Below are 16517 nucleotides of genomic sequence, written 5' to 3'. Positions count from 1 at the left end.
GATGAATGCTAATGTCTGTGTCTTTCCTGGGGAAAGTACACACCTTTACCAATAAACTGGTAAAGAAAACAAAACATGGTTCAAAGAGGCAAATGGAGGTTGCTGTTGATGACCTCTCATAGCACTGTTTGTGAGTCAAGATACCACAACATTAAACATGATTTATAAAAACATTGCATGGCCAGAATCGGCTTAGAAAACCCAGGACTGATTTTGCATTTTTTACTTTAAAAATACAGATTTACATTTGGAGGATGGCATCTTGTGCTAATTTGCTAGCTGCTGAGTAGCTTCTGTGCCTCCGCCTTGACTGTGTTGGAAAGCTCGAGAAGGGTGCTGCTTCTCACCACAAAGGCTTTCAAATATACTTTAAGGAAAACTACATTGTGAATGACAGGCTGCTTGCACAAAAGGCAGCTGCCTTGCACCATGGTCCTAGGCCATCCAAACACAGTGCAAGTAAAATGCCCTGAGTGAGCAACAGAACTTAGGTGTGATTATCCAAGACAGGTTATTAATGAAGAGGCTGAAGCCAAAGAAAAGGGAGCAGTTTCAAACAGAGTAACAGATTCATAAATATTTTCTTTTGTTTCCTTTTTAAATTGTGCAATCACTAGTAGTAACTCCCTTAAGATTAACCTATTTCCCTGCTTTCTGTTTGAAACTATGTAGTTGCCAGTGGCCTACATGGGAGGTTTATGCCTCTCCCATCTCTTAACGATAACCCTAGAGTGTCAACATATGGATGGAACGTGAGGATCCAGAAACTTCTCATTAAGCTAAGGGGACTATTACAATGCTTTGCAAGAACACAGCAAAGAAAAAATCAGTGGTGCATCCATCTGCTGGTAGATCCTTTACCTGTTTGCCCTTTTAAGGTCATTAACAAATTCTGCAGACTGCTGATGTCTGATTTCACTGCTCTTTGTGAGTCTCTCCAAAGCACTTACTAACTCCTGCACTCTTGCTTTCAGTTTCTTCTCCCTGGATCAGGACAAAAAGAGGTAGAAAACTATTTTCAAAACAGAAATAACCTTTCAGCTTGGAAATGCATCAGTAGTTGTCTTGTGCTGGGTTGACATGCTGAAAATATTTTCCATACTACTACTAGGATAATACAGGAGGTAGTTCTTAACATTAAACTTTTCCAATTGGTATTTGTAACATTCACCGTTTTAGAATTCAAGATCGGAGACAGAGCAGATAAAAGAGTAAACAAACTTCTCTGGCAGATCATGGTCTTGTAATGCATTGAATCACACTAAGAAATAAGCACAAAGATACACAAAATGCTAATATAGTTATCAGTACTTACTTATCAACTCTGCACCAAAAGCTAATTACATGAAGTGTGACGAAATGGAAATAAGGTACCTTATAATATTTTCACATTACAAGTATGTCTATGAGAGAAAGAAAAAGTGAACAAGACAAATTCTGGGCAGGAGCAAGCATTACAGCTTGGGGATTAAGCTGGGTTTAAAAAGCATTTCCCAGGTAAGCATGTGGCATAGGGCAGGTGCTTCTTCCTGTGGAGCTCCCTGTTGCAGAGCTGATGGCTGATGCCTGCTGCCTGCTCAGCCCACTCCTACACACACGGGACCGTTCCAGGAGCTTTTCTCTGTGACCCAAACGCTCAGCATAGATAGCCCAGAGAAAAAAAAAAAGTAAGATTTGGAAGAAGGGGGGGAAAAGAAAAAAAAAAAAGTGTTTTAAGAATGACGTGGGGCTGGGCTCAACTGGAACATAGATTTTGCAGCATCAAACCTTACACTTGGGAACTTTGTGTGTTTACATGGAGTCTGTGCTTTGCTGCGTACAACCACTTTGCAGTGATCCAGCTCTCCCTCCTGCTTCGTTGCAGTGCTACTACATGAGTACACTTGTTTTCATCTCAATAATGAGACGACTGCCAGCTCCCATATAAGCCCAACGGGAATGAATACCCTGAAGTTTGCGAAAGCTTCCCCAGCTCTGCAGAGACCACACAGATCCTCCTGAAATCCCAGCTCAGCAGCCTGCAGTTCCCAGGAAGACCTGGGTACGGCAGGCTTTTATCACCGGAGAGAAGGACAGCGCTGGCTCCAGCAGCAACGGAAGGGCTTTCATAAAGTCAGCCAGGGAAATATTCCAAGTTAGCAGTCTATCCCAACACACTCAGGCGTTGGTTTACCAGCCAGATTAAAAAGGACATAAGAGGGCCCTTGTTGATGAAGGATCATCGGTATTCTTTGTATGTCCTTTCATCGAAGGAACATGCTCTCTGCTTTCAAGTAACACAATCCTTCTCCTCTCAGTTAAAAGTTCACTGCCATCCACCCCAAATGTAAATCTTAATTTTTATAGCCTATCTCAGCCGTCAGAAAGGCTCAGCACAGTCTACAGCCAAAATCTGTGTTCTGCAGTGAAAACGGGAAGAAAAAGACCCAGAACATAAACAAGAAAGAGACGTGGCAGTGGCCAGACCTAATGCATTTGTTGCATTACTGATGAGCTGGAACAGAGTAGGGTAAATTTGGTACTTCTCTGCTCCAAAGGTTGCCACTGCCAGGGGCTCTGGGGAAGGCTCAGTAGCACCATTCCCAGCACGATGACCTAGGGTGAACAGCAAATCCAGTAGAATAAACATCCACAGTGTTTGGATGGGCAGAGAAATCTCAAAACCACATGAGGCTGATTTGACATCATGCGCAAGAAAAGGTATAGCTGTGAAAACACTGCACACAGTCCCACGGGAAAGAGCCCAGTAGAGCCACAGTTCACTGCAGCTGAGGTCCTTCACACAACTGCTGTAATAAAAGCTGCGTGGAAAAGAAACACAGTGGAAAGACTTTGAGGAACTCTTCATGCGTGGTAAAGTTTGGTTGCTATGGTGACTGTTACCCGATAAAACAATGATATCACCTTTTGTCTGTTTTTCACACACACCTTTCAACCAGCCCTGTTCAGCCTGAGCTGTATTTCTTTACATTTGGTCTACAATATCCTTGTCTTGCTGCTTGTCAAAGACACAGAGCCAACGGAGTGGTAAGCACCCTGTTTAAGCTACTTAAAGATCTTTTGAGATGCCAGTTCTGAACATTCTAGCCAAATAGGAAACAGTGGGTAATAATTCTAATCTATAGATGACTCAAATTTACATTGGCACCAGTAAAATACATGTATTTCTTTTGGCTTTTCATGATGTCTTGAAGTCAGTGAAACAGCACTAGATAATACCTACTCAACCTTAATCTCATGGAAAACAATTGGTGGTTTGATTGCATGTGCTGAAATGTCCCAAAAATCTGAAAAAACAGTCCATAGAGATCTACCTTTACACTTGTTCCTAATTTTAAAACTGCCTATTTAAATATCCTCACTTCAGGAGACATTTCATAGAACAAGTCACACCTGAGTAGCCAGACACAGCAGCAACAGCAAAGGCAGAGCAAACATCTTGGTTTACTCTGGGGAAATGAAAATGCACTTGGTTAATGACTATTACACACTAAAAACATGTAAGGTTTCCCCCAGAGTGCTGCATCTTCTGTTTGAGTAGCAGATGAGAGAGCTCAGACCTGTACCTCACGGGCTAGTAAGAACCCCAAGCCTTGCAATGCTGACTCCTGCTTCCCTCAGTTTCTATCACTGATCACCTCAGTTTGGTCAGAAAGAGTTGTCCTTACTTATTTCTCTTCAAAACTGATCGCTTAGTTAGGCAGTGAACAGGAGTGGTACTGAATCCTGAGGTGCTGTCCTAAGGGGATTTCCAGCACCACAGTACTTTCCTGACTGCAGGATGTGGAAAATCAGCCACTACAGGCTTAATATGGCAGAGTATTTTCAATCTTGCATATGAAGCATGTGTCCACAATGAGAGCACGCCAGAGTTGCAAACCAGGGATGGAACTGCGTGTGATGTGACAGATATACGGAACATCCTACTGATGCAGGCACAGCCTGCTGCTGCCAGTCTTCCAGTCTGAGGTCCAAACTCCCATGGAAGCATACACACCAAACTCAGCTATTGTGCCCCAGGGCACTAATATGGACCTCAGTGTATCCCAAGAAAGCATTTATCTGTGTATTTTGATGTGAAGAGGAAAGGAGAAGCAAGTATTTTTCGGAGAACACAGTTTCTGTGAGCCCCTGACTCACAAGTCTATTGGACTGCAGAAGTCAACAGAGATTTTTATCCCAACAGTTCCTCCTCCAAGTGGCTACTGCAACTTGCAGCTACAGAAAAAAAAGCCACAACACTTCATGTGCACAGGGAGAATGAGCAAGTATTCCCAGAAGAGGGAACGAGTCTATGATCTGGGGGCATGGCTCCCTTCAGCACAAGGGCTCTCTGCTGCTGAGGAGTCAGATGGGGAAATCCCTGACTGCTCCCTTCCCAGGGAAAAGCTCAGAATGAGTGTATTCAAAGGCCTACAGCCTACAACATCTGCTAAAAACACTATTTTCAGTGAAATGCCTAATGTGCTGGTAATAAAGGCTTTTGTTTGGTATTTTCACAATCAAAACACTCAGTGGGCAGTTGCATAGTGGTTTTCAAGGGCTTTTTGTTTCAGGATGGCTGAATAGGAAGGGGCTAACTGGTGTTCTCTGGTTTCAATGCTACCAGTTCAGAGAGAGGGGAATTCTGCCAGGGCCATAAAGGAAACTGTGTTTATGTGAATTTGGGCTCCACACACACCATGTTTGGCACATAGTAATGTAAGCAAGGTCATGAGCACCTTTATATTTTCCCTGCAGTCTGGGCTTTTCCAGACATGTTCAGGTTTCATGTGCTTCTAGAATTCTTCCTGGATTTTCCTGCTCTTGCTGATTTCATTGAAAATTCCCCGGTGCTGCAAACAGGAAGCTGCTCTTCTCTGGCACACAGAAGTTGATTTTTCTGCCCCTGGCTTGGAGTGCAACCAGCTAACTCCCCTTCTTATGAAAGCACCAGCTACCACCCCTCTGCCCTGGGGTCAAGAGCACCACAGCTCTTGCCAAATCTGAAGCAAAAGGGGAACAATGAGTTGTCTCCAAATGAAGAGGTGAGAAGCTTTCCCACAGCCAGGCAGAGGAGTCTTGCCATCCCTAAGGCACATCCTCTTACCCATCAGAAGAGATCTGCTACAGGCAGATCCCTTCAAATCCTGCATTCCCCTGAGGAGTGGTATGACCAGGTTCAGCTCAGCAGGCTCAAAGCCCTGACACAGCAGCACCAGGAGCAGCTAGCCCAGGGAGACAAAGGCACGAAGATCCCTGGCAGAGCTATCCATGCCAGCAGGGCAGCCCCAGGCCACTGGGGGTGGGGAAGGGGAGGGAGGGAAGGCACCTCCTGCATGGTCTGTAGCTATCTTCGGGACCCCTGCTTTGAAGGGAAGGCACATCCCACACTCCACTCCTCCCCTGATACCCTCCTGCTGTAGTGAGCCTGGCACCATCCCTCACTCCCCTCTGACTTTTCCAGTTGAACAGGGTGACACATGATTGTTTTTTCCTAGGGATCTGGACTCCTCTCCTCTCAGGAGATAACAGCTGGACATTTAAAAGGAATGCAGATAAATTTTCTTTTCATCAGCAGTTTAACATCTTACATCAGGCTGGCATGCAGAATCCCCAAGCTAATTCAAATGCATGCTTGCCTCACTGGTCTGGCTTGGCCTGCTAAGGAAAACAACAAGAATGTAATAAATGTTTTAAAGAGGCAACAAAGCAACACTACACAAATGCCAAGAGAGCCACCCTCCTCCAGTGCCATGCCTTCCTGGCTCACCTGCTGAAGCACCACCTGTGCTGCCAGCTACCTGTGCACAGGAGGCCTTTCCTGACTGCAGAGGTGACAGAGGGTGCTTTAAAAACCACTTTGCTAGTGTAAAATACTGTACTGACTTTTTGCTGATTGTCAAGATGCTCAGAACAGATCTCAAAAACCAGACAGTACCACAGGCATGTGTTACACCACCTGCAGCGGGGAGACAGGCCAGGTGTGGTCCTGGAAACAACATACTGGCAGAAAAAAGGGAGAACAGCCCTGGAGGAGGCAGCAGCATGCCTGCCACACTCACTGCTCAAACCTCCCACCCAGCTTTGCCAGCCCAGCCTGGAAGCTCTCCAGACCTGGAGCTATTTGGAGCTCCCTGTGATGATTATATCCAAGTGCACAGCAGCTCAGCAGTTCAGATAACCACATGGTGGTAAGAAGAACTACTTGCTCCATGTAAAAAATGGAGAAAAAGACAAATTATGGTTGTCTGTAAAACATATGGTAAGAATAGTTACTCAAGCTGCTTCTAAGGAATCTGTCCCTGATATCAGCATGAGTCACTTCTCTTCTTGTGAGAAAGTTTCTCTCATGGGACTCTCCAGAGGGATTTCCAGAGATAGGCCATACCTCCCGAAGCCCCCAGGCAGCCAAGGGGAAAACACAGCAGGATATTGCACAGTCACAAAAAAAAGATGTCTCTGAAACTTGCAATGACTGTAGTCCATGCTAGTGTCTGGCTTTCAACTGCCTCAGAGTCGCTTATTTCCTCATTTCATTGATGTGATAACTGGAGAACAGAAATATGCAAACACTGACAGAATATAGCTGAGGATGCATCAGTAGGTCCGGAACACAAACCCCTGCCTCCCTCCCCCCCACCTTTTACCTACTGCATGTTTGCCCTGTACCTTGGTCAAAAAAGAAGAGGCTTTTACAAATCAGTAGAAGTCTAAAGAGTAATTTCAAATCTGAATGATTATAGTATGACGTGTTCTAGCCCTTTCTATTTCCGTTTCTGAGACAGCCTGATGCTCAGGATAGGCCTGAATTTCAGTGATGCTTTTACTGACACCTGCTATCATGAAACAAAGGTTGGCCCTTGAAAACGTGCCAAGCTAAGATGCCATCACATGAAGTTTACGGAAATTTAAAATAAAGGAAGGTGGCTTGATTTCTCTCTCACTGACACTGTGTCAGGAAACAGTCACTGCCATGCCTTGGCCCAGCTTTCTACTGAAATGTTTGCTCTCTGAACAGAATTTTTGGCACAAAACGTGGTTGCGGTCTTCAGACAGGGATAAGGACCTAAGACTGCAACAAACATTGCTCTGTCTCAACAGACACAAGGAAGTTACTGCAACAGGATGCATTTTTTATGTCCTACTAGAAATACCTGCAGCTTCTACTCCAGAGAGGTGGGACCACAGCTCTGTGCAAAACGTACTTTTTGTTAACATTTAAAGACCTGTTTGCCAACCCTACTGATTACTGCTCATTTCCTCTCTCCGCAGCAACTTCACAATTAGTAGCATCACTCACTATGTTATCTCTCAGCTTAGAAGACATCAGGCATGGTAAATATAAAGCTCCTTTGTAGTGTTGCCAGATAGAAAGTCACGCTTTTGTGAGGGGTATACTGAAACATGTCTAGACTGATGCAATTCATGTAACCCTGCACAGCCATCAAGGATCATAATTTTGTGCCAAATGATGATGCAGCTGAGGTCTGAACAGTCAGTCTGGTTACAAAGTGTTTTGCCTGCCATGGTCCATGCCTAGTACTGCTAGATCCCTCCTGACCAAGTATTTAAATTATTTATAAATGATTCTCTAAATACATGAATAAAATACAATCCTATGTAGACAGAAAAGGTATCAGCAGCTGGAAATACAAGGAGAGACCACAGGAGGACCTCAACAATCAAAGCATTTGTAGCAAGGCCTAGGGAGAGGGAGAAGTTTCAGGCTTTCCAGCTTGGCCATTTTTCACAGAATGAAAGAACTCAGCAGAAGAAACGATCAGTTCTATCACCGTTATCATAACCTGTAGGTTTCAGGGGGTTCTGGGGTCCAGGTCGGGACGGCCGGACGTAGACGGTGACAGATGGAGACGAGAGATCTCTATAGGCAGGTCTCGGGACACAGTCGGTTTATTGTAAAGGGCGTGGGTATTGGGGCACTGCTCAGAGCTGGTAGACTCAGCTCTGAGCAGGCCCAAGAGAGCAAGAGAGTGAACGGGTGAGAGAGAGAGAGAGGGTGTAAGAGCAAGAGTGGAAGTAAGAGCAGAAGTGGAAGAGAGGAAGGAAGTGAGAAGAGAAGTAGAAGTGTCTGAAGTCCTGGTTACAATACAATAAATCATCTTCTGTACTGAATATTCTAATTGTCACTAACCAATCTAATACAAGATACAAATCCTATAGCATTTACATACAGCCTATAAGAGTTCTTATATTACCATAGAGTGTTACATCTTAACTTCTAAAAACTACTCTTTGGACCCCTTCTGCTGAGCTAGTAGGGTCTGCTCTGACCCTTGGACCTGCTTGCAAGCAGAGGGTATTGTTCTATCAAGGGGGGATTACTTCAGTCGGCCATACCATTGTTTTCTAGTTGTTCAGTAACTAAGACTTGGTATTTCAAAAGTGGCTTTCATTTCGATGTTGCCTGTAGTTTTCATGTTCCCAAAATCTTTTGTCAGGCAATCATATTTCCAAGGCTTTCCTGTTTCATCTTCCCCAACAATAACCCTCGTAAAGCAGGATGGAATTACTACTAGCTCCTTCCTGCCACCTCTAATGCATTTACCTGCATTAATGCATAACCTGATATGTGCATACTAAGTTACAAACTCATCATGTACAGCTCTCACTCCCCTGCCCCAGCACAGCAGAACAAACCAGCAAGAATAGACTGTTTTAAGGTCTCCCCTAGGAGACTGTGTCACGTGTCTGATTTTGGGGTATTCAACCAGATCTTGTCTCACAAAACTGGCCTCTGGCACAATCATCAAGGTGTCAGCACCAGGCCATGAGGCTGCTGAGAACACTTTTCTGCTCTCACAAGAATAAGGTATTTACTGCCAAGAAGCTTGTTTATGGATGTGTCAAACTCAAGAAAGAAGAGGCTTCATGTCCATTAAAGCACTTCATCATTCCATCAAGAAAAGAGAGAGGGGAAAATAAAACTGTTAAAGGCTCTGGCAGAAAGTGTTTACATTACTGTTTGCTGGAACAGGATGTGTCTCTAAATTAGTGAGCTTAGCCTGCAATACCAGAAATCAGTTAAGCTAGATATAACTTTAACAGCAGAGGTAATTTACATTTCTTCAAGTTAGCATAGCGACCATGTAAAAGAAAACTGAATTCTGTAAAAAGATGGGTTTTAATGCTGAGCACTACACAGGAAATCCCGAGCTGATGTAGAACAAGTATGTTATGACACAATAGATGAAGAACTGCTTCTGCCTTGAATTTCTGGTGATGGGCACTACCAACAAAAGCTTCACAACACACTGCTGGATTCCAGATTTACAAAAAAATCCACATCTGCAGAGAGAAGCTAGCCTGGCTCTGTGGATGAGACTGTTCTGCTGCACGACCATTTGCAGACTGAGCAAATAAATGCTTCCAAACTACACCAAAACCCAAACCGTAACTATGTCATGCTGTTTTACTTGGGTTTCACTCTGTTTCAATTAACTGAGAAGAACCTGACAATTTAACAGCAACAGAAGGACAGAATTGGAAAGTAGTAGAGGGGGAAGCAGCCAGAACTTTAATCTCTGTAATGACAGGATGAGGAGGGGACAGGAAGCAGGGCTGCTGATTGGTATCACATGCTCTGACAAACAGGCTCAAAAACAAATGGATTTTTGCCCCTATCCTTGCAGCTTGCTGTCCCCTGCACCAGTGTCTACTGCCGGGAGAAACAACTGGTAGGACCAATTGCTGGATTCATGAACGAATTGTAACCTTGAAACACCATTGAAACAGTGTTTCAGCCTGAAAACACTCCTGAACATTGGCATTTAAATACTGCCATGATATGCACTTGTTTCACATCTTCCCCTCACCCCTAAGCAAACACAGCTATTGGGACAAACACTTTTAATTTTGTATTCTGGTCCTACTTTGGCAGGTGAGTGGGATACTCTTGCAGAGGAAAAAGGACTTTTGATCATTATTAGAACTCTTTTGTGGATTTGTGATGGTATAAATGTCATTCTGATATTTGAGAGCCCATTTACCCAGAACAGCAGTTAGGGACTGCTGGTATTTTTCAGACAGCTGTGGCTAAACAGGTTGCAGTAAGCTTTTTCCATGTGCTAGATAGACCTTCAACTGACTTGCAGAGACAAGACTTTAGGGCAAGAAGGGCTAACCATTCAGCCTGATTTGGCTGGTACACTGATTAGGGAGAAAAATAGCCTGTCCACACAGCTTGCGGGAACTGTGCTTGAGCCCCACTGGCAGCAGCAATCACATTTAGTACCATCGTATTTCCATTACACAGAGAGCCTTCACAATTTATGTACAGTTTAATCCGATTATTTTTCCTCTCCATTTCTGCCTGACAAACTGTACTTGCGAGGCCCTTGGCTGGAAATCCATGCTAATCAATTTAAGGCCTAGTACATAAAGCAAAGTTGTTTTCTCTGTGCTGTCAGCAAACCCCGTTTCATGACTATACTCAAACCTCTGCTAACTAAGGGCACTGGCATCTTCTCGACATCCAGGAGCAAATAACAAGAGCAGGAAGAAGCAGCAGCTTGAGTGAAGGGTGGAGCAGCTCACACCAGGGCTGCAGGGTGGGGATCCGGGGGAGGCCAATGGCTCTCTGCAATGTTAATGTAAATTACTTCATCGATGGGTTTTATCCACCCACACACAAGTGACAGTTTTGATTATTTTACCCACGGAATTTTGTTTCCTGCATCATGCAAACTAAGTACTCAGCAACTGCCAGACTACTAAGCAAATGGTATGAAATGTATTGATTCTGCAGTGGTAATGATCTTACATTTTTACATAATGCCTTTCAGGCTTAAGTGTCCCTAGGCACACCACACATTGCACCTATGAGAAAAAGCACCTCAGGAATGAAACACCACAGCTGCCTGAAAGGACATTCCACCCTCAAAGAGGGTGGAAACACACTCTTCCCAGCCAAAATTCTTAGCAGCATTTTGGACAGGTACTAAATGTAAAAACCAGATTAGGTATCAGACAGCCATTTCCAGGAAAAGGTGGAACAAGTACTGAAACCATTATCGAAACTGTGAATTTCTTTGTCATGAAGTTTACCACATAGCTGGTGCATGAAAAACTGCTGCACAAACAAATATCTAGCTAATGTATAACTGTACTGAAAGCTTAGGCTTAAAACCTGGCTGTTGCTAAAAGCTGTTTGTCAAGACATCAATTTTCTCTCCCATTGGAAAGCTAATGCCTCACACAATGTCATTTGTAATTGAACTGTGGCTCCACTTACACACTCAGGAGGCAAATGAAGCATCTGAGTCATCAAAATGCCTGCAATTCCCACTCCCGTAACTCCTACCCAAGTTCTAACCTGAGGCCAACCTTCTTAACCAAAGATCACACTTCAAATCCTGTCTTCACTGAAGGCTTTTTTTATGCACACAAGGAAGTCTTGTCACTGTTTTATGTCTCATACTCTTGCCTGAATATGGTAATTAACTGCCATTTTGAAGGTTTCTTTTATTTCTAAAATTCAACTGAATTTTAGAAAACCTCCAGGAGAATGGAGTTGAGCACCACGTGAAGACTTCCACCAGCTAAAGAACAACAGCAGAAGGGAGGGGAAAATTAGAAGGACTTTGATCATTTTTCTTTTCACAGGACAAATCTGTGATCACTCTTCAAACCACCTGAGGGTTAGCGTGAAGGCTCAGAAATAAACCTTTCCCTGGACTTACAGGACAAGTCCTGTCCCTGGTGAGGGAAGCTGTGCTTACCTCCTGAGCGCATTTGTCAGCTCAGCAGTCAGTTCACTCTCATTGTATGGTCTCAGCTCAGCAAGTGTTAGCGGTGTTGCAGTGCCATCACTGCATTCCTGGGAAAGGAGGAAAAGCCACCTAATTAGAAGTTACTGACCATCTTAATAGGAAAATTCTGAAAGCCTCTTAGTTCACAGTTACTTTTAAAATGAAGGTGAAATAAAGAAAACAACGCTACAGCAACATGGCAGTGTACCAACATACCAAGGAATGAACAGATTAATACTTCACAAGTGCCTCTGAATGCTTTTTAAACCACCACAGCTCACTGACTTGCAGAATTCTGCTACAGTGCGCAAAACTGCTGGTGCCTTCCTTGTATTTCTTTTGACACCACACTTGAAACAAAGCAGCACTGGGATCAAAAAATTCAGATGATGGCCAGGAACAAGTAAGAAAGATGTACCTCTTGGTTTTTGTTTTTAAACATATTATTGAAATTTTCTGGGGACACAGCACTAAAATAAGACAAATTGAAGTTTTCCAAGGTATTTATTTCTTAATGCAAATTATTACTGCAAATGCAAAAATCTGCTTATCTTGCATTATTTTGCAATAAGGGAAGAAAAGTCTTCATTCTCAAATTATTACAATCTAACTTGTAGAAAGAGATTGTCATTCAATGCTCTAAATGCTTCCTAGAAATGAGCGTTAATTTTTTCATATTTTGTGTTTAGGGGAGAATCGCATTTTGACTAGACTCCCTTCCAGTGTTCCCAATGAGTGACAACAGGCAAAACACCCTCAATCCCAGCAACTTTTATGTTTGGCAAGACTGGCCTTGTGGTACTCCTTAGAATACCCTTATTTTAGCTCAGGCTTAACACCAATTCTGCAAAGTCCTCTTAAATCACAGCACGGAAGGAACCACCTAACAACTAGGGAAGAGAGAACACATCTGCATACAGACAAAAGAGGAGAATTATGAACATGCTAAAGACTGCAATAGGGACGGGAAGGGTTTAATTAATCAAGTTTGTAACTTTGGAAATGTAGTGTGACTCCCGACCTTGCCCAGTTTGTCTTTGCTTCCGCTGCTGGTTGAGCTGAGAGACCTCATTCTCTGCTCTTTTTGTTCTTCCACTTCAGACTTCAAGTGCTCAATATGGACGAGGTAGGCCTGCTCCTGGGCCTCTCGAGTGCTCAGCTTCAATTCCAATGCCTTCTTCTCCTTCTCCAGCAGGTAAAGCTGTGCCTTGAGCTCTGCCATCTCTTCCTGTTGAAGAAACATTTTATTATCAGCATGCTGCTTCATGGGACTAGGTACCTAAAGGAAGATGAGGTTAAACGAGATTTCCATCCACTCCTGTAACCAAAGGGTTCTGTTAACAAAGAACACTACCAGCACTCAGATGACTTTTTATAATCACACTGCGTATTTGTCAAAGATCTCTGCCACCCTTTTATGATCTTCAGAAATAAGCTCAGCAGCAGAATTAGAATTAGACTATCAGGGATCTGAGAGGGTTGCCACTGCTGCTGCAATTTTTTTGGTTCTACTTTGTCCTTCAGAGACCATTTTCTTAAAACTAGAAGTGTATGACTTTGTCAAATGCCTCCCTAAAAGCAAGATTTCAGTTTCTCATTGATATGTAAGAATTTGTCTTATTGCAGTGGAAGGGATTTGAGAGACCAGGACAGCACTCAGAGGTCACATACTCCTGCCTTTTAATACCAGCCTCTGTGGTAGAATGAGTTAAGTCAAAAAGAGCAACTGAGTATGGCACCATCAGATGTCCATTTATAATTTCCCTCCTCTAAATGGCCATAATCCAAGTACACACAACCTGAGTTAGATAGAAAAATGCACTCGCTCATATTCTTCCCTAAATATGATTCACAGAGGATGGACACTGGTACTTAATAGAAAGAAGCTCAGCTCAGAGAGCTCCTTCTTATGTGCAATTCTTCTGCTGCTCTGAGGCTTCTGACAGGGCTGTCACCTATTGTTAACACAACATCTGCTGTTTGGGGACAGATCTATGTTTTAACATCTGTCTGACAGTGGCTGGGCAGAAGTTTAAGAGCAGGGCATGAGTGCAATGATCCTTCTTTCAGCATGTGCTCCCAGACTCCCATGAAAAGCAAATGATGGCTTATTTCTGAACCAGAAGGCTCTTTGTGATTAACAACACTTCAGAAAAGTTGCTTGAACAAAATGCCTAGTTATTTTCTACACCCAGAAAAACCTAGTATCCACAAAACTTTTGAAGAGATAGTACTAAGACATAATTTATGTTATGTGCTTAAAATCACCACTAAACAAACAAAAGACTGACAAACCCCCCCCCCCCACCACCACCTAGATTAATGTTCCCACTGTTTAGCTTGTTTTGCCCTAGGTCACCTGATGGGTGAATACTGAGTTCATGCAGACATTTTCTGTATTACAGTTTGGTTCCAGAATTGTTCACTGTGTAGATACCTCTGAAAGACAGAAGTTTCTTATGTGGCCAGCCTAGGAAAAGTCACTATTTTTTTTTTTTAACAAACAAAAAAAATACTTAAATCACAAAAATAACAGAGGTATCTTCCCTTATAATTAAAAAAATAATGCTTTTTATATTATAGCCATTATTAGCAAGGTTATACAAAAATAAATGTCGACACATATTTAGACTAACTTTTTATGCAGAAGGGAATCTATGTTCCTACCAAAAATCTGCTGTCTGGATTAAGTATAAACAGTGCACACAGGTGTATCACAGTTACAACCATCACAGGTAATCAATGGCTTATTCGGAATCACCAGCCATGAAAGAATAAAATCCATATCTTAAAAACCCTGAGGGGCTTGGAAAGGTTTGTATGAGCTTTTAAGTCATCAATTTATTCATCTGCTTGTTCGTGAACTGAAGGTTAGAAGCACAACCAGTTTCACTCAATGTGATGTACACAAATTTAGTTGTTATGTGAACTTACATTAATTTCCTTTGTCAACAGAAAGTGTAAATAATACTGATAAATAATGATGGGCAAATTTTGTTATAGGAGTTGAACTGGATGGTCTGATATACTCAGGTGTATGCATTTAACTTCTTAAGCCTCTACTTCTAAAGCCATTAATCTATTTCGCCTTCTTAGTGAAAGCTGAGAAGTAATTTGAACAGAGTATTTTGGCACTTTTATGAATAAAAGATGCTTTTGGGTGTCTGTGTGGGATGGTCATGACAAATCTTTCCTGACTGGAAGCTGAAGCTAGGCAAATTCAGTCCAGAAATAAGGGACATTTATTTCCTAAAATAAAAAGGTGAATTTATCCACTACAACAATGAATCTGTGGAACTGGTTTTTCTCATGTAAAGATTGTAAGATTTAAAGATGTAAAGATTTCAGCTTATTTTATTTTCATAATTTTAACTTATTTTAACATATACAAGCTCAAAATACATTTGAGGATCAATGTTTAACTCCTTTGAAGACAGTAAGCCTAGATCACCATATGTATGAATTCAGCAGTTTGTATCCTGTCCCACAAGACATATCACGCACCACCCATTATGTTAGTTTTCTCAAGTCAAAACAGTGTGACTTGGAAGTAAAGAAGCAAATACAAAGCAGGGGAAAAGTTAAAAAGCTGTCAGCCAGGGTCTTACAGAGGCACCCAGGGAACGAGCAGGAGGGCATGGAAAGGTTGAAGATAGTTAAAAATTAAAACTGCAGTTGAGGATTGTAAGGACCCATACAATGTGTGAGACAGAGTGGCAGCAGCCACGTCTCATGTGGGAAAATTCAAGTAATTCAGGTTTACTTAAAGAGTCTTTACATACGCAGCAATTTTTTCCATGAAAATATGTTTTCCAAAAATGGCATCTAAATTTAATTGAAATGACAGTGCCACCTTTGTATAATTACTATTTCCCTTCTCTTCCAGCTACAGGTTGCTGTGAAGCATTTTGCAGTTTAACACACCTGAATCTTCAGTGTAAGCACAAGTGGCATTTACTAAATGAAACCCTGAAGGAGGAGGTAGCAAGTGGTCCCTCTTCTAGCGGATTGCAGAAGACTTAGGCAATCCATGCAAATTCACAAGTTTTAAGTGTCAAATCCAACAGTTATTTTGGGACTAATTAATTGAATAGTGAGGGGCCTTTTGTACTTGCAGTCATACTGTAATTCTGAATTTGGGCAAAAACTTGAATGAAAATTAAAAACTCCTGATTCAAAATGATCAGAAACACCAGGGAATTCTCAAAATCAAAACTTGTATTCGATTTGGTCATGTAGGACTCTAATGTGGCAAAAAGTTCTAAAAGTCACAAAAAGTCATGACTCCACGAGGACCACAGTAACCAAGGTGGGACATACCAGCCTTCAGAATTAAAACAAACATCAGAGCAGACAAATGTCATGCTCTAGTTAACTGTATTTCACTACATAAATCTGTAGGAGCATGAAGTGCTGTAACAAAGGTGGACAATGGAATTCTTAACATTTTCCACCAAGAGACTGTAGTCTCAAAGCACATAATGAACAACATTATCGACACCTGTACACAAAAGAGGAAAAATTATCGGTGTAGAAAGCTGAGACTTCTTATCTAGATTAAGTCCTTTGAAATGCAGAAGGGCTGTAAACCAAGAACTATTTACACCCATCAGAAGTAATCTCCTTGCTAACTGGGGCATGACAACAACTGCCCTCAAAGCAAGACCACTGAATGATGACAAACCACGGACGTGAATGTATTTGGAAACATGGTTAATTATTGCTTGAAGCAAAGAATTGAATTTTACACGAGTACTGGCAGACAAC

The 16517-nt window shown here is 42.3% G+C and overlaps 1 protein-coding gene and 1 long non-coding RNA gene across 2 annotated transcripts in view; both read right to left on the bottom strand.

Moving 5' to 3' along the window:
• The window catches only part of LOC103611217 (colorectal mutant cancer protein), a 142200-nt gene that overhangs the window by 3793 nt on the left and 121890 nt on the right, over positions 1-16517 (bottom strand). The window contains 3 exon segments of the mRNA XM_008628701.2: positions 862-984; positions 11721-11818; positions 12772-12978. Of these exon segments, the coding sequence (XP_008626923.1) occupies positions 862-984; positions 11721-11818; positions 12772-12978 (428 nt within the window).
• On the bottom strand, positions 2915-11714 carry LOC108445097. The gene is made up of 2 exons (XR_001859851.1): positions 8490-11714; positions 2915-7787 (listed from the first exon to the last, which is right to left on the bottom strand). It is a non-coding gene; the product is annotated as an uncharacterized LOC108445097 (long non-coding RNA).

The sequence above is a fragment of the Corvus brachyrhynchos genome, unplaced genomic scaffold (genome assembly GCF_000691975.1).
Source record: "Corvus brachyrhynchos isolate BGI_N302 unplaced genomic scaffold, ASM69197v1 scaffold232, whole genome shotgun sequence".
Lineage (NCBI taxonomy): Eukaryota > Metazoa > Chordata > Aves > Passeriformes > Corvidae > Corvus > Corvus brachyrhynchos.
Note: the sequence above shows the minus strand (reverse complement) of the source record. Positions and strands in the feature narration are given on the sequence as shown.